This window comes from Littorina saxatilis, linkage group LG2, assembly GCF_037325665.1.
Source record: "Littorina saxatilis isolate snail1 linkage group LG2, US_GU_Lsax_2.0, whole genome shotgun sequence".
Taxonomy (NCBI): Eukaryota; Metazoa; Mollusca; class Gastropoda; order Littorinimorpha; family Littorinidae; genus Littorina; species Littorina saxatilis.
In genome coordinates, this window is record NC_090246.1 from 36,774,891 (window position 1) to 36,799,908 (window position 25,018).

The following is a 25,018-nucleotide window of genomic DNA, read 5'->3' on the forward strand; positions in this document are numbered from 1 at the left end:
TCAGTGCGTGCATTGATGATTTGAAGGCTGCCAAAATACTGATAGACCAGACGGCACTTTGGGAAGAGAAGATTTATATTGCAACTCGAGGTTGTCTTGTGTGAAGGGTCTGTTTTGAAGTTGCCCTCTGTCGCATTATCATTATGAGCAGTTGAGTTCTTGTGGAGTGGGGTTGGAATCGTATACAAGCCATTCACTGGATTGGGTAACATTGCTTTGTAGTAAGTGGTACCAGTGCTATGAAAGGACGCCATTCGGGACCAGCCAAAAGCGTCCTTGCAAAGCAGGTGTCCTCTTGCGAAAGGTTTCTTCTTCTTCTGCGTTTATTTGTTAAAATTAAAAGACAAACGGACAAGAGTGATCTCTCATCGGATGGTCCCGACATCACAGGTACGTCTCTCTCTCTCTCTCTCTCTCTCTCTCTCTCTCTCTCTCTCTCTCTCTCTCTCTCTCTCTCTCTCTCTCTCTCTCTCTCTCTCTCTCTCTCTCTCTCTCTTTCGCTCTCTCTCGCTCAAAATAACTTGTAACTAGCCATCAAGCTTACAAACAATATATCAAACAGTCTTCTTTACGTGAAAGTTGATAATTTCATTTATGTTCTCTATGTTTTTGATAAGTTTTTTTAGTTTTATGTTGTGCTTCAAATAATCTTCTCGTTAGTCAAACCGTAACATATATATCTGATGCATATTTGAATGAGTCCGACACGTTGTATTTTGGAGTAAGTTGGTTGTTTACAATGATTCGCCAAGATCTCTTTATATTGCTATTTCATATGTTACGTGTATTTCCATTGGTCAATTGGGCAAAACTGAGCTCAGTGCAAAAGTGATATCGACGACATTTCCGTCGATATCAGTTTTGATATCGACGACCTCTTTATTGCTTTCGCACTTCAAAAACAAAAACACCTAAATTTAAAAACAAACAAATATATATGATAATGTAATTATTCCAGAATTTAGTTGAGCAAGTGACTAAAGACATTTTGATAGGAAAGACATTTTAAAATACTGAAAAGTACAAGAAAAGAGTGAACAAAAAGAAATAATAATCAGAGGGAGGGATATGGAACAGCCAAAACTGAGACAAATACTTTAGTAATTTCTTTACAGTAAATACAAAATGTCCAGAGAATTAGCAATATATCTAACATTGACTGACTGTGTGATGATATCTTCTGCTATTGGTCTGTTTCGACAGTGACATCAAAATCTCGACCTCCGGTCTCGATTTTGATATCACTGTCTCAACGGACCATAGCAGAAGATATCATCACACAGTCCGTCAATATTGGGTAATATGACCACATTTGGCGCCCAGGCTCCTGATATAGACCAGTTGTGAATTGTCTGTATTTAATTCTTGCTGAAAGTGAATTCAAACTAATTCGCTCTAATTTGGTCTGACGCCCGCCGATTTACTAACTTGGCTTGAAAAGAGAACAACTACCAAGCACAAAATGAAACTTCTTCGTTATCAGCGTGAAACAAAAAGTGGTCCACATTAGGCGGGCTTCCCCTAAAGAGTGTTTGGGGGATAGTACAAGAATCTGGATAGAGCGTTTTATGTCTTCTGCAACATGTGCAAAAGACATCACAGCAATTACACGACATGTTTAGAGAAGTATGCCCTAACATGATTTCGGGAACGATACAGCCGGAAGGGTTGAAGAATTTAAGGGGGGGGGGGGGAGACATGAATGACAGTAAAGATGGAACACGTCATTTCTTTTTGCAGTGTTTGGTTGAAATAATCCGGCGCGTTTACCGTATTCATGCAAAATATTGAACATGTTGTTGGTGTCGTTCATACCGCTATTAACGGCAGCTCACAGCACTCAAACAAACAAAACAAAACAAAAAAGCCATGGGGACAGAGTCACCCAATCGATGCTAAAAATTGTTCATGCCAAAACAGTTTCAACGAAGATACATTGACAAAGAAACTGCAAGCCAAGGACGGTTCCCCTAAAATCGCATAGTCCTGGAATATGACAGTGTTCCAGATCATGGAATAAGGGAGATAAGCGTTGTTAATAGTAAATGTCAGAAGTCACAGAGGAGTACTGCCCCGTGTCTTAGAGACGTGGAAGACCGTGACTCGCAGTCAGAGAGAAAGACATTGAAACGTACAGTGCTTTTTCCTGTTTAATAGTTATAAGTTTGATTCTTTTGAACAGTGACCTATTAAAAGTCACTACATAATTTTTATTAGGGGGTTTGTCAACGCTTAGAATAAAACATAATACATATTAGAGTATGACCGTCGAACCTAAAACCGCGATTTGTAAAAATGTAAAAATATCGCATTCCACAAAGTAATACATGCCTTTTATTATTATTAATATTTGTTGTTTAGAGCCTCTATGCTGGGTGGTGGGGGGTAGTTGGGGCCGGATAGGTAAAATATTACGATGTTTAGCATAACGAAAGAAAGAAAAAGAAATTCCATTTGATCCCTTGACTTTGGGGTAACGCGACTCTGTTGCTGCTAGCTTTCAACTGGGAGGAAGCGACCCGAATTTCCCAGCGATGGAACAATAAAGTAATGGAAAAAAAAAGAAAGAAAAAAAGATCCCTAGACTTTGGGGTAGCGCGACTCTGTTGACCCGAATTTCCCAGCAATAGAAAAATAAAGTAATTAAAAAAAAAATTCTAATAGATCCCTTGACTTTGGAGATGACAAGAAATTATCGGGGGCATTTACGTGATTTGTACCGCGCCCCGCGATTTGTCAAATGTTTTACATTTTTACAAATCACGGGTTAACAGATGGTCAACAAGGGCGGATCCAGGATCTTACGGAAGGGGGGGCCCACCCAAACTTTTTTGCACAAACTTGAAGGTGGGGACGCAAAGCGCCCTAATTGAGGGCGCGAACCGCCGGAACATGCAAGGGGGGTCCAGGGGCATGCTCCCCCGGAATTTGTTTTTTTTCAAGGAAGCAATATGCTGCAATCTTGGGCCACCTGAACTCTGCATGAAACTGTCATTTAATCATCTCTCTCTCTCTCTCTCGGCTCTCTCTCTCTCTCTCTCTCTCTCTCTCAATCTCTCTCTCTCTCTCTCTCTCTCTCTCTCTCTCTCTCTCTCTCTCTCTCCCACTAGTCTCACTTTTTTTCCCCTGAAGGGGGGGCCCGGGCCCCCTTAGCCCCCCCCCCCCCTCCCCGGCCCCCCTAAATCCGCCACTGGTCATCAACAACAACAAAATCAATAACGGATTTTCGAGATTCGCTTGGCTTCCTGGCGAGCGGGCAAAAAATCCATCAAGATAAGTTTTTCGTGACTATTTGTTTGACTGCATATTGGGTCGATATAATTATTTGTGATTGGTACGTATTTTTGTCAATAACAACGTTCCAACAACTAACCTTTCTTGGTTTTTTAATCTGAATTTTGGAACGTTGGCAGTCTCTTTGAATGATGAATGCGCGTGGGGGAAGGCTGGGAGTGTCACTCGGATGCCACCTGCTCCGGCTTCAACCGCCCCCCCAGCCCCACAAACTGACCTCCCTAGAAAAAGAAAATAGGCTAGGAAAAATTAAACCCTTTTATTAAGATTTTAAATTTTGAGGGGTTGCGCTCTCTCGTTTCCGTTGCGATGATAACCTGAGAAGGTTCCTGCAATGTATCGATCCTGATCCTGATCCTGACACTGTGAGAGCAGACCACTGAGCTATCGCGGTTGTCATTCATTGACAAAAATCCCGAGTGACTTCCCCTCTGCCGACGAATCATAAATTTTGGAGACGAGACAGTTCTAAACGGTGGCGATGCCAGAAGCAAAACACTGGCCTCCGCTGACAATGTCTTCCGAATTTGTGCCGTGCCTTTGATCGCTTAATGTCAGGGGTGTCGCCTAGAATTGCTCTTGACCACGGATCTGCACAATACTTGTGTTTGCCCTTGCATCGAACGGCGAATTGTCACGTAAACAGCTGTGATTCATTGGACATCGCACAGAGTTGTCCTCTCGGAGGCTGAAGTCTGTTGAATGTCAACACGAGTCATCGACTGTGTTTTGGATGCTTTGGGCTCCAGGGAATAATATCTCACCATGTCTGTGTCGCATCCTCTGCTCAAGCTGTTGAAAGGTGACATTGGCTTACTTGGTTTGTGTGTACTGAAAATGAATGATAGTGTGTAGCTTGACGAATCTCGAAAATCCTTCATTGATTTTGTTGTTGTTGACCATCCCCAAGTAAGTGTCATTACTAATATCAGGCTACTGGTTTACATGAGCTGCGGTTAGTTCAGTTTCTTGGCATCGTTCAGGGTTATTAGCCAGTGTAACATTCATGGTACAAGATGCGCCAACCCCATATGATGTATCCACACATGTCTTCACAGACTGAGATAATGAATACTCCCTAAACACAGAATAAGACAGTACAGTAAAAACACTCTTTTAAGACATTGTTTTCTCACATTTTCTGTTCATAATGTCTGTAAATGTACCTCTATTATCAATCAATCAATATGAGGCTTATATCGCACGTATTCCGTGGGTACAGTTCTAAGCGCAGGGATATATATATTTCTTTTCTTTTATTTTTATTTTTATGCAATTTATATTGCGCGCATATTCAAGGTGCAGGGATTTATTTATGCCGTGTGAGATGGAATTTTTTTACACAATACATCACGCATTCACATCGGCCAGCAGATCGCAGCCATTTCGGCGCATATCCTACTTTTCACGGCCTATTATTCCAAGTCACACGGGTATTTTGGTGGACATTTCATCTATGCCTATACAATTTTGCCAGGAAAGACCCTTTTGTCAATCGTGGGATCTTTAACGTGCACACCCCAATGTAGTGTACACGAAGGGACCTCGGTTTTTCGTCTCCTTTTTAGGACCTGCAGATTTTCTTTTAGGACCTTGTTTTCTCACATTTTCTGTTCATAATGTCTGTAAATGTACCTCTATTTTAAAACTTCCTCCTTTTTAAGACCTTGTTTTCTCACATTTTCTGTTCATAATGTCTGTAAATGTACCTCTATTTTAAAAATTTCTCCTTTTTAGGACCTGCAGATTTTCTTAGATTTCTTGAGGCCTTAAAAAGGGGGATCCACTGCAGTAATATTACTAACATTGGCTGCATGTTGTATAATGTAGATATGTGTTTGCTTGTTTTCTACAGTCTCGGTGCTTGAACTTCACAGAGAGGTGGGCTGTATCAGGGACTCAAACCTGAAACTGCACCCTTTGTGCCAGATTGTTGAAGACATCTTCCGCCTTGGCTTGCTTCGTAAGTCATGATACATTAAAAACAGTTCTTACATAATTATAATAAAATGCACATGTAGTACAGGTGATAGATGATTACTAATGGTTATATAGATACTAGTAATTGCTGTATATGAAATTGTCATTAGAAATTAATTCAGTAGAATTTAGAAAACTCACATTCTCTACAATAAACAACTATTCAGTGTTGATCGAGTCATGGTATGCATGTGGAAGGAATTAGCTCATGGCTTTGTCAGATTTAAACCATTGAATAGATTTTTGATAGTTAATGTAGGAAGGTACCTTGAGTCAGATGTACATGTGCATTCTTGTCGAATGTTCTTGTACACTGTATCAGTGTATGTATTTTTTTCTACAAGTATGTATTATAATTTTATATATATATATATATGAGTTTAATTTTGTTTTATGTAATTACAGGACATGGGTCCTGGTTCAACAAAGTTGACTACTGGACAGTCCTTCTGAAATTGTCACCTCGGTGAGTATTTGTCAGTATAGACTGTAATACTAATAGATGCTTTTTTGAAATCATGGTAAAACTAAAAGTCAACTGTAAAAAGATAAATTCATGCTTCCTCAGAGAATATGCTACTAATGGATTGGGTTTTTATTTTATTTTATGAGCATTGTTAAGATCTTTACTTTCATTCATTTAATTTGCATGTCCTTCCTTTTTATATTTAGTCAAGTTTTGACTAAATATTTTAACATCGAGGGGGAATCGAAACGAGGGTCGTGGTGTATGTGCGTGTGTCTGTGTGTGTGTGTGTGTGTGTGTGTGTGTGTGTGTGTAGAGCGATTCAGACTAAACTACTGGACCGATCTTTATGAAATTTGACATGAGAGTTCCTGGGTATGAAATCCCCGAACGTTTTTTTTCATTTTTTTGATAAATGTCTTTGATGACACACACAAACACACACACAGAGAAGCCATATATATATATATGTATATCTATATCTATAAATATATAGAGATAGGTGAGAGTGTATTTTTCGCGTGGCTATAAATTGATTCGACCTTTTCACTTTGACAGTAAGAACAACTTACGGGTGCAAGGGAAGCGTTCTGGACAGCGCAGTGACATTCTAAAAACAGTATCTCAAATCGGGAATTTGGGGTGAAGGGCGCGAGACAGAGACAGACAGCGTTGCGGTTCACCACAATCACCTTTGAAGGCGAAGTCCTGTCAAACGGGATTGAGAATTTTAGAGCTTATTTCTTAGCCCTATATTATCTGCTGTGGCTTCTCACATGCCAGAACATACAGACAGACAAAAGCCGCTAGACCACATCACAAACAGAACTCTACAATACACAGGTTTTTGCCCACACACACACACAAACACACACACACACAGAGAAGCCGTATATATATATGCATATATCTGTATCTATAAATATATAGAGATAGGTGAGAGTGTATTTTTCGCGTGGCTATAAATTGATTCGACCTTTTCACTTTGACAGTAAGAACAACTTACGGGTGCAAGGGAAGCGTTGTGGACAGCGCAGTGGACAGCGCAGTGACATTCTAAAAATAGTAGTAACTTACAACTGAACGGGAAAGCCACGCGAAGGAAGGGAGATAAACGCCAAACACTGGAGAAGATAAGGAAGAGTTACTTATAATGGTGAAATGAACACAAAAACCAAAATCAGTTCAGCGCTGCGCGCTGAGAGCACGTGTTGAAATATCTCATCGATGATATTGTGTCCGGGGTGTAGCTGAATACGGTGTCCAAATTTGAAAAAGATCCACCGAGAACTTTGGCGTTGTGATGTGGTGTAGCGGCTATGGTGTGTCGGTATGGGGGCCCGGGTAGCTGAGGTGGAACCAAAATCGGTTCAGCGCTGCGCGCTGAGAGCACGTGTTGAAATATCGACCAGGTTGTGTCCTGTACCGGGTCAACCTGAATATGCCCACCAAATTTGAAGCAGATCCATCGAGAACTTTGGCCGTGCATGGCGAATACACAAATACACAAATACACAGATACACAAACACACAGACACACACACAGACACAAGTCGTATATATATATAGATGTGTGTGTGTGTGTGTGTGTGTGTGTGTGTGTGTGTGTGTGTGTGTGTGTGTTTGCAAGGATGTGTGTGTCCGTCTATGTGTGTATGAGTGTGTTTTGTGTATAAGAGATTTGTGCGAGTCAATGTGTGTGTGTGAGTGTGCTTGTGTGTGTGTATGACTTGGGGTGTGTGTGTGTGTGTGTGTGTGAGAGAGAGAGAGAGAGAGAGAGAGAGAGAGAGAGAGAGAGAATTTGTCCTTCGCGGGGGGTATGTAGTGCCTTGGCATTGCACTTCTACTTAATTGTTATTAATTCATATTCATCTGTTTTTGTGTTTGATGTGGACATTTTGATCAAGCTAGGAATTGATTAGGAACTTGCATGTCTTTGGACAGTTTGGTATGAAATCATGTGAAGTCCACTTTATTTCTGACAAAAATGTTAGATACTTCTGTTACTTAATTAGCTACAAACACTATATTTTACCATTAGAATTTGCTGATGCAATTTCTTTTCTGTATGCAGGGCGGGGCCTGGCATCTACCATTTACTTGACTTTGCCAAAGAATGCAAAAAGGTGTGTACATTGTGGAGAAACGGTGTTCAAGTTCTCCTTGCCTGTTATTGATTATTTATATTTACGCACAATAGCATATGATACCATTGTCAAGCATGTCTGTCATTTATGTGTCTCATTAGCCATTGATTGTTCTCTGTGCGGGCGGAGATGTAGCTCAGTCGGTAGCGCGCTGGATTTGTATCCAGTTGGCTGCTGTCAGCGTGAGTTCGTCACCACGTTCGGCGAGAGATTTATTTCTCAGAGTCAACTTTGTGTGCAGACTCTCCTCGGTGTCCGAACACCCCCGTGTGTACACGCAAGCACAAGACCAAGTGCGCACGAAAAAGATCCTGTAATCCATGTCAGAGTTCGGTGGGTTATAGAAACACGAAAATACCCAGCATGCTTCCTCCGAAAACGGCGTATGGTTGCCTAAATGGCGGGGTAAAAAACGGTCATACACGTAAAATTCCACTCGTGCAAAAAACACGAGTGTATGTGGGAGTTTCAGCCCACGAACGCAGAAGAAGAAGAAGAAGTTCTCTGTGTGTAAGTGCGTGTGCATGCACATGTGTTTTGTATGTTAGGTCACAGATTGTGCGGAAGTGCCTAGGTCTGTGTCCGCAAAGTGACACTTTTTCTCTCTCACTTTTACTGAAAATGTTAGGTTAATGCTGATACTGTAGATGTAATAACCTGGCATCTACTATTTACTGGACTTTGCCAAAAAAGGCAAAAAGGTGTATACTGGAGGCAGAAACGGTGTTCAGGGTCTGTTTGCATGTCATTGTTATTGATTACTATTCAAGCATGATTATTTATATATATCATTTATCTGTCTCATTATAGCCATTATTCTCTGTGGGTGAGTGGGTGTGCATCAGCACATGTGTCACAGATTATGCGGGAGTATCTAGGTCTGTGTCCGTACAGTCACACGTTTTTCTCTCAACTTCACTGGACAGTTTTAGGTTCATGCTAATACAGTAAAACCTCCCACTAACGACATTGACAATTTCCAGAAAAATCGGTCGTAAAAGAGGGGTCTTTATTGGGAATTTGAGGGTAGAGTTTCGTCACAGGGGACTGGCAATAATTTCTTTTCAAATGTTTTCTGACACAGCTTTCTAAGCTTTAACACCTTTTTGGAATAGACTCCTTGTCTTTGATTATTGACTTAATCTGGATTAACCCACTCCCAGACTTTTTGCGATTCCGTTTGCGGTTTCACCTTTGTTGCTTTTCTCTATGCCTTACTATTTTTTAGCGTCAACAGTTTTCGTTCTGTTGTTGGAGTCACCATGTTAAAACCAACTCTCAACAATTTAAAATGAACATAAACTAAGACAGAACACTTTGACAGAAAACACCTCAGAAACTCAAATCAAGAGAAGTGTTGTAAATGTTCATTCAGGATGATTTATTCACTCAGTAGGCAAGCACACAATCACCTAAGACATTCACAAACAAACAAGCGAAAAGAGTGCTAGCCGGTTTGCAAGCAGAGCAGCATCCACTCTTTCATTATTGAGTTGTTGTTGTTCAGACTCCCACCCCTTTTCTGTCCTCCCCCCTCCCCCCCTCACCCAGTGAAAGCAAAAAGTGAGATGGGGACAGCCACAGGCTTCTAGATTTGCATGCACTACCGACCGCTGACTATCACACCTTGCCCATGACGGTCTGTGTGACTAAAGAGGGCCGCGTGTGCTGAATAATTACGAACTTTGACACTCACTGGTAATAAGTTGAAAGTCATTATTGACCCTTTGTTCATAAGTCAGTCATCTTAAAAATGAGGGCGTCACCATTCGGAGGTTAGTTTCAGTGTAAAAGGCATCTGTGCCCAGGAAATCGGTCGGCAAAGGGAGGGGGTCGTTTTTAGGAGGGGTCGTTATAGGAGGTTTCACTGTAGTAAACCTTTATGTGAGTATATGCTTATACTGTAATACAAAATATAAACTTTTTCCCCAGACGATGACTGACCAGGGTCGGGGTCGACTGTTCATTCGTGCATGTCTGGTGAAGAACCAACTTGCTGCTGTGGTGCGACTGCTGAGGGGAGACACTGTTGTGCTGAATGTGAGACTTTCTATAATGCAGAATATTAGCGGACTAGATGGAACTTGTGCTTCATGTATCTGTGTGTATGTGTCTGTCTTTCTTTGTTTCTTGTCAGAGTAAAACCATAGTGTACACTTACATATGGTAAAAAAGAAATAAGTTGGTTTATACTTAAAGTGTCTATGAATAATAACTTTAAGCCTTTAAGGTTTAGTAACTCTTATGTGCAGCACCTATAGTATGCCTAAATTGACTCTCTGTTCCAGGTGAATATCATGCATTAAGATTTTTCTTAACTTTCAGACTCACTATGACCCTTGCTTATCAATTCTGCGTGACGACATACTCACAGGTAAGCAAATACATGTACTGTATAGTATAGGTTGGAGAGTGCCACTTTTCCAGTGCAATGAGACTTAGAACCATAATAAACATAAATAGTTGAAAATGCTTGATAACTGATACCTAAAGATAACTGACATTCGTATTAAAGTAAGATTTATGTTATATATGTACCAAAAAATCATTGTCATGATGGAAACTGAAATTCTCCATAGAAAATGTGTTGTCTAGCTGTTGATCTGTATATTTATTGACACCTGTCATCATTGCTGTTTCAGAAATTTTCCTGTCTTTACTGGAAGAAGTGCAGAGGATCACCTTCAGGCTGAATCTCAAGGTCAGCCAAACAAAGAAATAAGCTTTTCTTCATATTTCATGCAGATTTCAGCTATATTCCACAAAGTTGATACAAGATGTTGCATTGATCTGCACCTTTCATATTGGCTTTTCTTCACTTATTAAACTGTTGTCTTAAAAAGTTCACATTTTATGACCAGCATAAGATCAGTTTTAATGAGATATGTCCATATATATATAAAACATCAGAAATATATATCCCATGACCTCCCTTCTTTGTCTCTGTAAATGTACTCTAGGTATATTTCTTGTGTTTCAATTGTTCTCTTGTTACATCTATGATGTAACAATTGCACTCTTATAACACATAAAATAGTGGATAAATAAGGGTGCACGAAATACATCATAGCTGGCTCTACTTTCTGTCGTCCTTGACATTTCAAAATGCACATGTACCTGTCGACCGGATGTGCAAGGGGTTACCACGCTTTTGAGAACTTGTGCAAGAGTCGTTCAGTGCTATAGCTGAGTTTTAGTCTCGACTTGCCGAGACTTATCATCACAGCGTCATAGATTTCATGACGTCTGTCGTCCATCGCGTCATATTCTGGGGACGTAATCTGTTATCTGTTTCCTTCTATTCGCTGTTCTATTTCTCTCTTGTGATCAACATGACAAGCCGTGTGTGTGTGAGTGTGTGCGCTCGTTGTCAAACTAGCCGGGAATCGTTAAAAACCCAGTCTGTCCGACCAACACTGCTAATATGTTCAGGCTATGCTCATGTGAAGTTACAGGTGTGCTTTTTTCGGTACACACGCCCTTATCGGTACATCATCGACTACAATTGTTCTCTGGACAAGCTGTTTAATGCATTTTGCGAGTATTTCTAGCTCTTCTGCGGCGCAGTAGGCCCTATAGACGATGAAGGTGTCCAAGATCTCAGGAGATGCGTGTGTAACCACTAGGTATTCAGTCAAATCCGTGTAAGAGGCTTTCAACTGACGGGGACAGCCAAGCCACCATTATGCACCGACTTGACATAGATCAACAGGTGTGCCTTTAGAATAAGGTATGTGCAGAGGTTAAGCCCTCAGTGCCTCATCTGAACAGACAACTAAAGCTTGATGTTTTCGTCACACTTTGTCTTTTAGATCTTCATGGGATATACAGGTTACAACACTCGTGATTTTGTATATGGCTTGTATTTCAGTCAAGACCCAGGGGGAATATTCATCCGCTGGGTCTTGACTAAAATACAAGCCATATATAAACCCTCTCGTGTTGTAACCTGCTACCTAGTGGTGCCTGTCTTTTCTCTTTTTCCTTTCAATGAAAACGACATCAGTTATCCTTGCCATAAATTTGAAATTCTTGTCCCTTTTCAGAACGCCAGCTTCTTGGATGAGACATGGGAACTAGCGGTAAGTTTTGTTCTTTAATGATGCATTGCTTTCAAGTTGTATGCAGTCCAGTCTCATTATTAAATCAGTTGTTGCCTGCATGTTACTGAATGTGACAGCCATTGTGAGCGGCATGGCATTACTGATACATTAGCAAGTACCGGTAGACATTAAAACTTGCCATTCAGATCAAATTGTGGAAGATCTGATCTGTCAACAAAATCCAGAGAAAGACGTGTCAAGCTTGTTGAAAGGATATAGGTGTACTTCCATGGAATGATTTACTGAAAGTGTATTAACTGTTGCCCCTTTTTGGTTTCCTTTTTCTGTACAGGAACTCAGAGACTTTGAGTTTGTGCCGTGTGATGTTCTTGGAATCCAGTTCCAGTAAGTATGCTGTACCAGTTATATCTAGTCATTGAAATGCTGTCTTCTTTCACATTTATGCGGGTGAATTTAATGTTACGTGTACCTGGAGTGTAATGAGGCCTTGCCTTTTCACAAGACAGGTTTAAGTGTGAAATCATATGGTAACAGCTGTATGTCAGGACATTAAATGTGCTTAATGCATTGAGGTGGAACAGGTATCATACGTGTGTGTGTGTGTTCGTGTGTGAGCATTTGTGTGTGTGTGTGTGTGCCAGTCTGTCTGGCTGGGTTTTTTTATTCATATATTTTTTGTCACAGGTCTGTGGATGAACATTTGATTGTGACTGAGGTGGAGAAGGGAGGTGTGGCTGCTGAAGATGTGAGTGTTGTTTCCGAAAGCGTTCTCATATTGCATGCAGTTGTTTTCGAGACATCTTTTTTTTATGAATTGTTCATCTAAAAGTATATATACATGAACTTGATGAAGTGACACATAGTAATAAAGTATATAACACATTATTTTGAGCTTCCTGAGTATACATTTATCAAAGTTAGTTTTCAGATGCAGTCATAATTGTTTCATTGGATATAGAGTAACTACATGTACTTACAATTGTTTTACTGAACTGGTGATTACTTTTAGCCTTTTGGGGTATATATAATGCAGTAATTTCTACTTTTATTTGAATTGTAAAATCCGGAGTATTTACATGATACATTTTTGTGGTGAGTGTTTACACTGTGCATATTTTCATGTAGAACAAGGTGCAAGTGGGAGACATAGTGGATGAGATGTTTGGCCACTGCTTGAAAGGAGCTAGAAAAAGCAAGGTAAATCCACATCTGAATTTGCTCTCTACCATATTGATTTAATTCTTATAAAGACAGGGCTCCCGAAACTGTGCGTCCCTGCCTCCTATACTCACTAGAGCCCGGAAAAAAATCCTATAAATTCTTGAAGGGGATCCCGTGACCCACTAAACCTGAAAAGAGCGTGTCCCGGGTCGCGCTAAATTTGCGGTATCCTGCGTATGGCCGCGGGTACTGATTTTCAGACTCATCGTCTGCTAGTTTACATACAAAATGAACAAGTACACTCTACCAGATCAGTATGTTGATTCATGTTAATTGACTTACAGAGCTAGCTCTGACTTTTTTATGATTTTTGAGTCACTTGAGAAAAAGTGACTCTATGTAATCGGTCAGTGTTAGTCTGTCCGGCCGGCCGGCCGGCCGGCCGTCCGTAGACACCACCTTAACGTTGGACTTTTCTCGGAAACTATCAAAGCGATCGGGCTCATATTTTGTTTAGTCGTGACCTCCAATGACCTCTACACTTTAACGATGGTTTCGTTGACCTTTGACCTTTTTCAAGGTCACAGGTCAGCGTCAAAGGAAAAATTAGACATTTTATATTTTCTCGGAAACTATCAAAGCGATCGGGCTCATATTTTGTTTAGTCGTGACCTCCAATGACCTCTACACTTTAACGATGGTTTCGTTGACCTTTGACCTTTTTCAAGGTCACAGGTCAGCGTCAAAGGAAAAATTAGACATTTTATATCTTTGACAAAGTTCATCGGATGTGATTGAAACTTTGTAGGATTATTCTTTACATCAAAGTATTTACATCTGTAGCCTTTTACGAACGTTATCAGAAAAACAAGGGAGATAACTAGCCTTTTCTGTTCGGCAACACACAACTTAACGTTGGGCTTTTCTCGGAAACTATAAAAGTGACCGGGCTCAAATTTTATGTGAACGTGACTCATTGTGTTGTGAATAGCAATTTCTTCCTGTCCATCTGATGCCTCATATAATATTCAGAACTGCGAAAGTGACTCGATCGAGCGTTTGCTCTTCTTGTTTTTTATTCAGGTGGAGCTTAATGTTCATTGAAATCTGAAACTTTCCAGTGTGTGCATGAACACTGATACAACAATATTAACTTGATTTGATCAATTGAACGGATCGATATCAGGTCAGATCAATATCTTCTTATGTTTTTCTCAGGTGAAGGAACTCTTCCAGCTATACAGAGGAATTCCAGTGTATGCCAGTTTTATCAAGGTTAGTGTGAAATATTATCTAACTGAAATTATTTTGTTGTGTGTGAATAACTGAATTGTTGAGGCCGTTGTATTCATTCCGGGTTGGTCTGATATGCTTGCTTTCATACCTGGAATGTTAAGTTAATACATTTTGCTTTACAGACATAATGTCTAATCAGAAACATTTGTACATAATGGGATAACAGGCATTTTCCTTAGAACAAGCACCACTTTCAGGTTAAATATATTGAGAAGAAAGCTGCCCAAAGAATCAATATTTGTTGTCATTCGTTTGCAGTAATGATATCTGTGCTCCCTTGGAAAGGACAATTTTGAAATTCAACATTTCATCTACATTTTCCAGGCTAAAGATTCCTACGGCCATATCCATCGTCACGTGTCCAAGCTTCTGCGTAAAGCTGACATCATCCTGGTCACTCCGCGACACAGGGCGCGTGTCAAGAAGCAAGAAGCAGACGGAAGCCCAGGCAAAAACAGAAAACCCTTACACGCTCTGCTACCAGAGGAAGAGCAAGACGAGATTCCTGTGCATGGACCCGACGGAAAGTAAGCAGATGGATTTCAAAATTAGAAGTGCAGAGGTTGGGGATGGGGATGTGATAGGAGGGTGGGGGTAACGGGAAGCAAAAGGGTGATGGGGATTGGATGTTGAAAATACTCCTACTTGCAACTTGGGGAATTTGCCCAGTTTTTTTGGTTTTTTTTTACTACCGTACTTTTCGGACTATAAGGCGCTGCCGTGTATAGGGCGCACCCCCTACTTTTAAAAATAAAACTGAAAAAATCCTAGAATAAGGCGATGCCATGGATAAGGCGATGGTGTCGTGCATAAGGCGACGGCATGAAAGAAAAACAAGTCGCGTAAGGCGAAAATACAACATTTAGTCAAGTAGCTGTCGAACTCACAGAATGAAACTGAACGCAATGCAACGCAGCAAGACCGTATACTCGTAGCATCGTCACTCCACCGCTCATGGCAAAGGCAGTGCACGTGGAATTGACAAGAAGAGCGGGGTAGTAGTTGCGCTGAGAAGGATAGCACGCTTTTCTGTACCTCTCTTCGTTTTAACTTTCTGAGCGTGTTTTTAATCCAAACATATCATATCTATATATTTTTGGAATCAGGAACCGACAAGGAATAAGATGAAAGTGTTTTTAAATTGATTTCGAAAAAAAAAATTTTATAATAATTTTTATATATTTAATTTTCAGAGCTTGTTTTTAATCCGAATATAACATATTTATATGTTTTTGGAATCAGCAAATGATGGAGAATAAGATAAACGTAAATTTGGATCGTTTTATAAATTTTTATTTTTTTTTACAATTTTCAGATTTTTAATGACCAAAGTCATTAATTAATTTTTAAGCCACCAAGCTGAAATGCAATACCGAACCCCGGGCTTCGTCGAAGAGTACTTGACCAAAATTTCAACCAATTTGGTTGAAAAATGAGGGCGTGACAGTGCCGCCTCAACTTTCACGAAAAGCCGGATATGACGTCATCAAAGACATTTATCAAAAAAATGAAAAAAACGTTCGGGGATTTCATACCCAGGAACTCTCATGTCAAATTTCATAAAGATCGGTCCAGTAGTTTAGTCTGAATCGCTCTACACACACACACACACAGACAGACAGACAGACGCACATACACCACGACCCTCGTTTCGATTCCCCCTCGATGTTAAAATATTTAGTCAAAACTTGACTAAATATAAAAAATGAGGAAAAACATGGTACGTAGGAAAAAACAAAACAAAAAACATCAATGATCAAACATGGTGACCGCTCAAAATCGGCACGAAACACTGTTTCAAACAGAAAGTCAGGGAAGAAGATCAGCGGTACCTCAATCGTCACTCGTTTTCGGCGATCAACATTGCTTGAATTGTGTTCACTTAAATGGTTGTTAGTTGCTCATTGATTTCAAGTTGACAGTGCTCGTGAAACCTATTTTATCCGAGAATAAGGCCACGTCGTGTATAAGGCGACCCCACGATTTTAAGTGAAAAAATAAATGAAAAAAGTATCGCCTTATAGTCCGAAAAATACGGTAATTAAGGTGCAGCTTTTATAAGAATATAAGTTGTTGGCAGAAAATAAGAAGCTTTGACTTCTCCTTGGTTCCTGGAGTGTTTCAAGCTCAGGTGAAACAGTTAGTGTTACTGAACTGTGTTGGTTGGACTATTACAATTAGAAAGTAAGGGCGAACAAGATTTTTCAATATTATTTGCAATCAAAGTCAATCATTTTGTACATTTGATACTCATTCAGTTTTTTCACTGTTTCAGAGCAGCTTATGAGGTGATCTACAGAGGCGTACACATCTTGAAGGGTGTAAGTTTCCACTTACCAGTCTGAACCTCAGCCATATAGTTGTATCAACATACATACTTAATACTATAGTGTCTGCGATATGAGGCCCCTCTGATGAGAGGATACCTCCCAATAAAGGACACCTGGTGTCCCATGCATGGGTTTGGAGCTTCAGACCAAAATATACCTCAATCAATCAATAAATATGAGGCTTATATCGCGCGTATTCCGTGGGTACAGTTCTAAGCGCAGGGATTTTTTTTTTTAATTTTTTTAATGCAATTTTTATCGCGCACATATTCAAGGCGCAGGGATTTATTTATGCCGTGTGAGATGGATTTTTTTTTACACAATACATCACGCATTCACATCGGCCAGCAGATCGCAGCCATTTCGGCGCATATCCTACTTTTCACGGCCTATTATTCCAAGTCACACGGGTATTTTGGTGGACATTTTTATCTATGCCTATACAATTTTGCCAGGGAAGATCCTTTTGTCAATCGTGGGATCTTTAACGTGCACACCCAATGTAGTGTACACGAAGGGACCTCGATTTTTCATCTCATCCGAAAGACTAGCACTTGAACCCACCACCAAGGTTCGGAAAGGGGGGAGAAAATTGCTAACGCCCTAACCCAGGGTCGAACTCGCAACCTCTCGCTTCCGAGCGCAAGTGCGTTACCACTCGGCCACCTGCCTGGAAAGAACATCTGCAATGTAGAGACACTTTTGTGTGGTCCCAAACGTGTTCTTTCATTGCAGGTACCACTGTAAACATCTGCCAAGTTGATCTTTTACCAGGCATTTGCTAAGCTGTTTCGGTTAAACTGACACTGAAAATATTAATTAGACGGGCTGATTTTACTGTGTGAATGGTTTTGTGGATAAAATCATCACAAAGATGCATGTGCATGAAGTTTGACCTGTTGATTGTCTTTTCAAATGTTTGTAAGTGAGTTCTTTGAAAATGAAAATGAAATGAGTTCACATATTTGTGTGCAAAATGTTGAGAGGAACTGAATGGAAATAAAAGTTGATATTTGACACTGCAGGACGGCCGTGTGGATCGCATTCATGATGCTGTGGGGGCCATTGTCAACAATCCTAACAAGCTGGAGGAGGTAAATAATGATGATAATGATAATAATGAACACATTAATACCCCTTTCTCATAAGAGCTCACAGCAGTGTATACAATTAGGAATGTACATGTATACAATGAGAGAAAGAAAAATGTACATACAATTTTTTACACAAATCCTACTATTCACTAATTCAGAGAAACAAACTGGAATTTTAAAACTTGGTGACCATACAAAAGGGGAGTATGGCATGCACACATTCAATACATGGACTCCACTGTCTTGTGAGTTATTACTTGTTATTACTTGTCACACGTGATATGTTCATATTTGCTGTAATGAGTGATTTTGTGAGGGTCATTTATGTTATATGAAGTCTTATATCGCGCGCGTATCTCCAGACTCGGACTCAAGGCGCAGGGATCTATTTATGCCGTGTGAGATGGAATTTTTTACACAATACATCACGCATTCACATCGACCAGCAGATCGCAGCCATTTCGGCGCATATCCTACTTTTCACGGCCTATTATTCCAAGTCACACGGGTATTTAAAAGTTATGTAATTTGCTATTCAAAATAGTTAACCCCCCTTTTAAGATCTCAAACATCGCTATGCTAACTTGATTTTTCTGTCCCCAGAACCGGTGTCTGTATGGGACATGACGTGGTTATATGCTAGGATCTCAAACATCTTAGAAAATCGGGTCTTAAAAAGGAGGGAGTCTTTAAAGGGAGGTAAATTTAAAGAAATAAACACAAAATCTGAAAAGCCAGGTCTTAAAAGTGGGGTTCCACTGTAGTTGTTTGATTTTGGTTTGTATCCCTCATCAGGTGGTGACCATCTCCACAACAGAGACAAGTATTGTGGTGACTAAAAAGTCAGATGGAAAGGTAAGTCTTGTTCTTTTTTGCAGATTCTTTTTCCCTCTCATTAACATTTGACTGTTGTTATGCAGGTACTTTGTGAATTGCATGCTGACACGTTCAAAGAGAAAAGCAAAAACAACCAAATTAATGCATGGGTTTTAAGATTTCTAGAGGATACCTTATACGGTACATGAAATACTTTTCTTAATACATGTAATATGGCCTTCATTTTAACAGCATTTCGTCAGTGGCCTTCAAAGACCTCGTAACTTACATTTTCCCGATTTTCGGATTTTTGCATGGTTCCGTCCCTTGATTTTTTTCCTATCATCTGTGAAAAGCTTGTAACTCTATCTATTTTGCAAAGGTCTTTTTCCCCTGATTTTAAAAACCTCGTATTGCCGTTGGGTGTTGAGACATTAGCGACATTAGCAGGAAAACCTCATATTGTCTGTTTGAATCCCTGCGAGTCTGTTGAAAATCCTCGTAATTGTTCCTTAAATTCAAAACAAAAAAGTTCAAAACAAAAAAGTGAAAACCTCGTATCTACACGTTTTGATCTGGTGAAGAGGAATTTGATTTTTAAAACACTCATTATCTCAGAACTATGATTTTGAAGATACGAGGTCTTCGAAGGCCACTGACGATTTGTAAGCTCTGTTTTAACTACCGAACCCATTTGCAGTTGCTGATGGAACATTCATACACGGAGGTGTCTGCTTGCGGCCGCCGCACTGACTTTATGAACTACTTTGCCTATATCGCAGGGTGAGTTTTAATCATGTTCAGCAGAGCCTGGTATATCAATATATTATAATATGTGGGCATTTATTCTTCATCTACAATATACATACATAGGAAAGATTAAAAACAAAAGTTATGACAAAATCAAATTTGAATATTATGTGAGCCTGCATGAGAAAACCGGCTGAAGACGCAGCAAGATATTTTCACCTACAATGGGAATAGGTCAGAAGGGATAAAATTATCAATCTTCAGATTTACTGCTAAATCGCTTTATTGATCATCCAACTTCATCATCCCAAAAGGATTTCACCTGTGTGTTTCAAAACAGCAATGGGAAAAAAACTATTACAGTTAGATCAAATCTGGTGGTTTTTTTAAATGTTTGTCAAAGTCTGAAGTTTCATATCATATCATTTCAAAAAGTAAAAAGTACAAATGTTCCCATTTAGCCTGGTTTTCCCTTGCAGGCTCACATATGGGCAGCAGATGTATGTTTTTAATTCCATGAATGAATTTAAAGTTGGTGCAATTCTTTGTATTATTTCAGCGATACCACTTGCAACCTTGCCAAGAACTTCCAGTGTCACATCTTTGAAAGTGAACATGCTGATGAGGTGAGTTCTATGCACTTCTGGATTGTTGTGTTATCTCACAATTTCCTTGTCATTTTATGTGTACGGAAATACCAAATCACACACTGGAGTATATATGATATGTCAGTTATGAATGTTGAAATGGGAGCTTTAGTTAAAAAGTGTATCCTAAAGAGAAATAGCTGAATGCCTCTCTGACTCTATGATGCTTTATAATTTATTTTCTTGTTCGACAACAGAATTTAGGTGAAAATAAGAGAGGCAATGTGTTCTTTGTGTTGCATTGCATGACAATATGCTACAAATAAAAATCTTTTAAACAGTTTTTTGGAAAATTGATCATCTACTGTTTCAGGCCAAAATCATCTTGTGCAGCATTGGTGAGTGTTTTTGAAATATATTCGATCAAATTTCTTTCCTTGTTTAGATTCTGTACATATTTTTCAATATAAGACTTGCTTCTGTAATCTCAGTTATGTTTTTAAAAGAGTTAGGTTGTGACTTTGTGAGGTATACAGTTAATACTGAGTTTCTCTTTTGAACCTGTGTGGCTGTTATAGGAAACGCTGCCGTTGCTGAGCTTTGGTTCGGTTTTGTGTGTTGCATGTAGTTGACTTGTTTGTGCTTTGTGGGAAAGTACCGATATTATATTTTGTAAACACAATATTTATGTTTGGACGAGAATGCAGGTGAACTTTCTAGTCCTGTCAAAACAAGTTGTTTACCACGTTGTTTTGAGTCGTGGGTTCGTGGCATTCGCTCGGATTAAGTGCGTCGGCACTTTTGATGTACGTCACAGAGAATGTCACTATTCTAGTCCATGGACAGTTCATCTAATTTTAGTTGTATCATGTTCGGTCTGGAATATTCTCGAGATTGAGTATTTACTATATAGGCCAGCGCGATTTGTATGTTAAAAAGCTTCTACTTTGAGTTCTGCTACGATGAGCAGTTGTATGTATGGAATGCTAAATAAATCCTCGAACTCAATTTGACGAGTTGTTTTCTGCTGCTGCGAAGACGGGCGACGTAGAATAAAAGAACACAACTATACGACGTTTGAAAACTTGTGGCAATCTCAAGTGTCGTGTAACAGTGGCAGTGCTGTTTGTACCCAACTGTGAAGGGTGTCTGAGAATGTGAGATAGGTTTATTTGATTACACTGAAGACCAGAATTAAAGCTCATTTTGGTCTCATCACACACAAAAATCAAGTATTTCTGCAGTGGTTGGTACTACATGTATTTCTCCCCCATCCTGCCAAGAACTATGTATAGATAATTTTGACTGATTTATTTTTTTGTTTCATATAGTTCTCATGAATTTATTGTTGTTGTTGTTGTGGTTGCATAGTTTATGATTCTTGTTTGATTATTTCTGTACAGCTCAAGGCTTTGAGAGGACCCAGTGGTTCCTGTAAGAAGAATAGCCAAAGCTTGAGTGGGATCTCCATCCTTCTCTGCAAAACATTGTCTTCATGTCTGCTTATGTGCTCAATTATCTCCTTGGCTTTTCAAGAACGCTGAACTTGTGGACGTGTTTAGCTAACAATGACTTCTGACTGTCACTCTGTATCTGCCTGTTTCTCTTATCTGTGGATAATTCAGTACTGGGCATTTTGAAATGTACATGTATATGTCGTGGCCGTGTTATTGATTGTCTGGATAACAAAGAGGAAGGACATAAGTTATCATGGGTCGTCGGTTGTACAGAGAAGGGCAAATAATGTCAAAGCTTTTCTCTGTGTTTTTCAATTTTTTCATTTTTACTTGTGTAAAGTGTTCATACGTTTGGCTCTTGATGGTAATTCACATGTAGCAACCTGAATTAATATCATGCACACTTGCTTACAGTTATGATCTGATGGTTTGGGGTGTGTTTCGTGTTAACATTTTTCAGATCTGATCATCATCTTTGGGGTTTTGTTTGTTTGTTGTTCTTGTTGTTGATGGGTTTGTTTGTTTTATAAGAAGAAGATCTCTGTGCAACTTCTCTAGTCTGTCTTTGTACTTTTCTGGGTCTTTGACGGCCGGCTGAAGACTTGACTTTTTTCATGCACAGCCGTGAATGATATTCTGCAGGGGAACATTTTTTGTTTTTCCCCCCCCCCCCCTTTTAGAATGTGTCTGTGTTAGTGATAATGACAGCATTAGGGAGAAGAGACTGTTTTGACACAAAAGGGCTTTCTGCAAATGCATTTTTTTCAGATGGATTTTTAGTCACATTCCAGTTAAAGTGAACATTTTGCACTTGATACTCTTTTGACTGTGTGCACTTCATATCTCATTCCATGTTGAAATGTTTTCCCTGGCTTTTGCCATTATACACCATGTTGAAACTGCTTTGTGCAATGAATAAAAAAAAGTATATTTTGGTATACGCAGTAATGGATGAATCAGTGACGCACTTTGTTGGACAATTATGCTTTTTGTCTCATGAATGTGTTCTTGATGTATTTTGCCTAGTTGGTGTTGAAGATGCAATATTGGACCAAACTTTTGGGAAGTGATTTGTGTTTATGTGTATGTTTTGTGTATACTTCATCAAAACTATTCTCAACCTTCTGACGGTGAAACGGATAGGGAAGCCCATATACTGTTATAGTTTGCACAGTTGATAAAAAAAAGAATGCTTCAGTTCTTAAATGTCTGGAGGCATGATACAAAAGGGCATACTCTGCATAGGCTGTGACATGCCAGTTGGTACATGAGACAGAAAGATGTCCTGAGCGCAAGACAGGACTTTATGGCTTTATCTTGTATGGTAACAATTAAACTACGCTACTGTTCTACCTTAATTTCTGAATTTGCTGTAACAACTCTCACATTTTTTGTTTTGTGCATGTAAACGTGTGGAAAATATGTTCGCTTTTAAGAATTGAGCGAATGGCTTAGAGCTTGCCTTCTGAGGCACAAATAACACTTGCATTCTGATGCGCAATATTAGGTGAACTCTAAAAATAACTTTTTCAGGTTTGTATGGGTTGTGAAAAAGTGAATACTCTTGCTTTTATTGAGTCAAACTTTCCACATGTGCTCTTTGTCCACGTGTGTCAGACACACCCCTCGCTAGTGACTGGCCTAATATGTCACATGGGAAAGTTTGCCTCAATAAAAACACGAGTATTCACTCTTTTACAACTCATAGAAAAACGACCGAGTTTTTTCCGAACATTGTCTATTTTTGTTGAAAACGTCTGCTTTTCTCTCTGTGGGGTGACTCTTTTGTTACTATACTGTTATACAGATTTAGCTGGTATTATTAGAGGGTAAAGACAGTATGGGCAATGTACATGTCTAATTGTTTTAACTTGGATCTGACCACAAAAGAATTCCTCACAATTTCTCTTTGGTTGTGTCTGCTCAATTGTGATTTCTGGTATAAACAGAACTTTTTTTTTTATAAAAGAATCTTTTTTTTCTGTATAAGAATAATTTAATTTTTACAGATTTTAGCCTCAAAGATCTGTTTGCTTCTCAATTTTCAGTTGTATTCTGTTCTAGCTTGTGCATGTTCATGTATATATTTATTTATCTCCTTGTCCTCGCAATAACACACCTTTTGGGGGATCTTTCATTACCTCTTATGAACCTCTCATAGTTTTTTTTGTGAATCAAGATTTGACTGTTTTGTGTGATATATTTTTAATGTCTGTCTTTGCAATAGCTGTATAATGAAAGGCAGGATTTAATAATTTCACATATTTTCAGTATTTTGTTGAGTGTGCCACAGTATCCTGTAACACTGCAAAAAATGGCTAATTGTTTGCAATAATCTTTTATGTGAAGAAATATTTTTCTAATTTTACTGTTACCAAGTGAAAGCTTGCTATCTGTTTGGACATAAACTAAAAACCAGATCAGTGCAATATTTTGTTGAAGTTTCTCAACAGTCAAGCATTTTAGCAACACTGTCTCTTTGATAGTTTTGTCATGTTTTTTGTGTGTGATAGATTATTCCTTATTTTTTGGAAATGTGATTTATTCTTGTTACCTTTTTTTATTTGAAAAGGTGTTATTTTTGCATTTTGGTAGTTCTTTTAATCAAGTGTTTGCAGTAAGTATCGTGTTTATTTTACGTCTGTGTACAGAAAAAGATGTTTTATTTCTTAATTTTTTAAGCATTCCACAGATGGGTTTTTTTGTATTCCAGGCCAGTTTACAAACTACATGTACCATTCCTTGAATATGCTGACAAAAAAGCTGGTAAGAAGTCATATAATCGCCTGCATGAACATTGTATCGTGTTACCAAGTCACCAGTCATAATAATTATTATAAATATCTGTATAGATATTTGTCATGGTAGTTTTTCATGGAAAAGGCTTAAAGCACCAAAACAATTAAGGTCTGCTAATGACTGGAATAAATTGTAAAAAGATTATCAAGTGTAATGTTCAACTTCCCTCCTTTCCCATTTAAAGTAACAAACAAACACAAACAGGAACGTGTCATCCTGGCTTCACTGTCTAATGCGCCTATACAACATGAGGCAAGAATGAACTCAATACAGGTTCCCTGCATACAAGAACAAGTCGCGTAAGGCGAAATTACAACATTTAGTCAAGCTGTCGAACTAACAGAATGAAACTGAACTCACTGCATTTTTACAGCAAGAGCGTATACTCAGTCGTAGCATCGTCAGTCCACCGCTCGATGCACAGGCAGTGAAATTGACAAGAAGAGCGGGGTAGTAGTTGCGCTGAGAAGGATAGCACGCTTTTCTTTATCTCTATTCTTTTTAACTTTCTGAGCGTGTTTTTAATCCGAATATAACATATTTATATGTTTTTGGAATCAGAAAATGATGAAGAATAAGATAAACGTAAATTGGGATCGTTTTAAAAACACATTTGTTTTCCATTTTCAGATTTTTAATGACCAAAGTCATTAATTAATTTTTAAGCCACCAAGCTGAAATGGAATACCGAAGTCCGGCCTTCGTCGAAGATTGCTTGACCAAATTTTCAATCGATTTGATAAAAAAAATGAGGGTGTGACAGTGCCGCCTCAACTT

General features: G+C 39.1%; 2 protein-coding genes across 2 annotated transcripts in view; both read left to right on the top strand.

Annotated features, from left to right (window-relative positions):
• LOC138958893 (uncharacterized) overlaps positions 1-25,018 on the top strand; it is a 205,020-nt gene that overhangs the window by 65,835 nt on the left and 114,167 nt on the right. The window lies entirely within an intron of this gene.
• LOC138958891 (uncharacterized) lies at positions 3,736-24,385 on the top strand. The gene is made up of 20 exons (XM_070330210.1): positions 3,736-4,096; positions 5,150-5,257; positions 5,680-5,740; positions 7,815-7,866; positions 9,820-9,927; positions 10,213-10,261; positions 10,530-10,588; positions 11,934-11,969; positions 12,283-12,335; positions 12,636-12,696; positions 13,077-13,148; positions 14,331-14,387; positions 14,733-14,935; positions 16,684-16,729; positions 17,764-17,832; positions 18,628-18,687; positions 19,349-19,431; positions 19,958-20,024; positions 20,359-20,383; positions 21,389-24,385. The coding sequence occupies exons 1-20, from the start codon at positions 4,060-4,062 to the stop codon at positions 21,421-21,423; spliced, it is 1,341 nt and encodes a 446-aa protein (XP_070186311.1). The 5' UTR covers positions 3,736-4,059; the 3' UTR covers positions 21,424-24,385.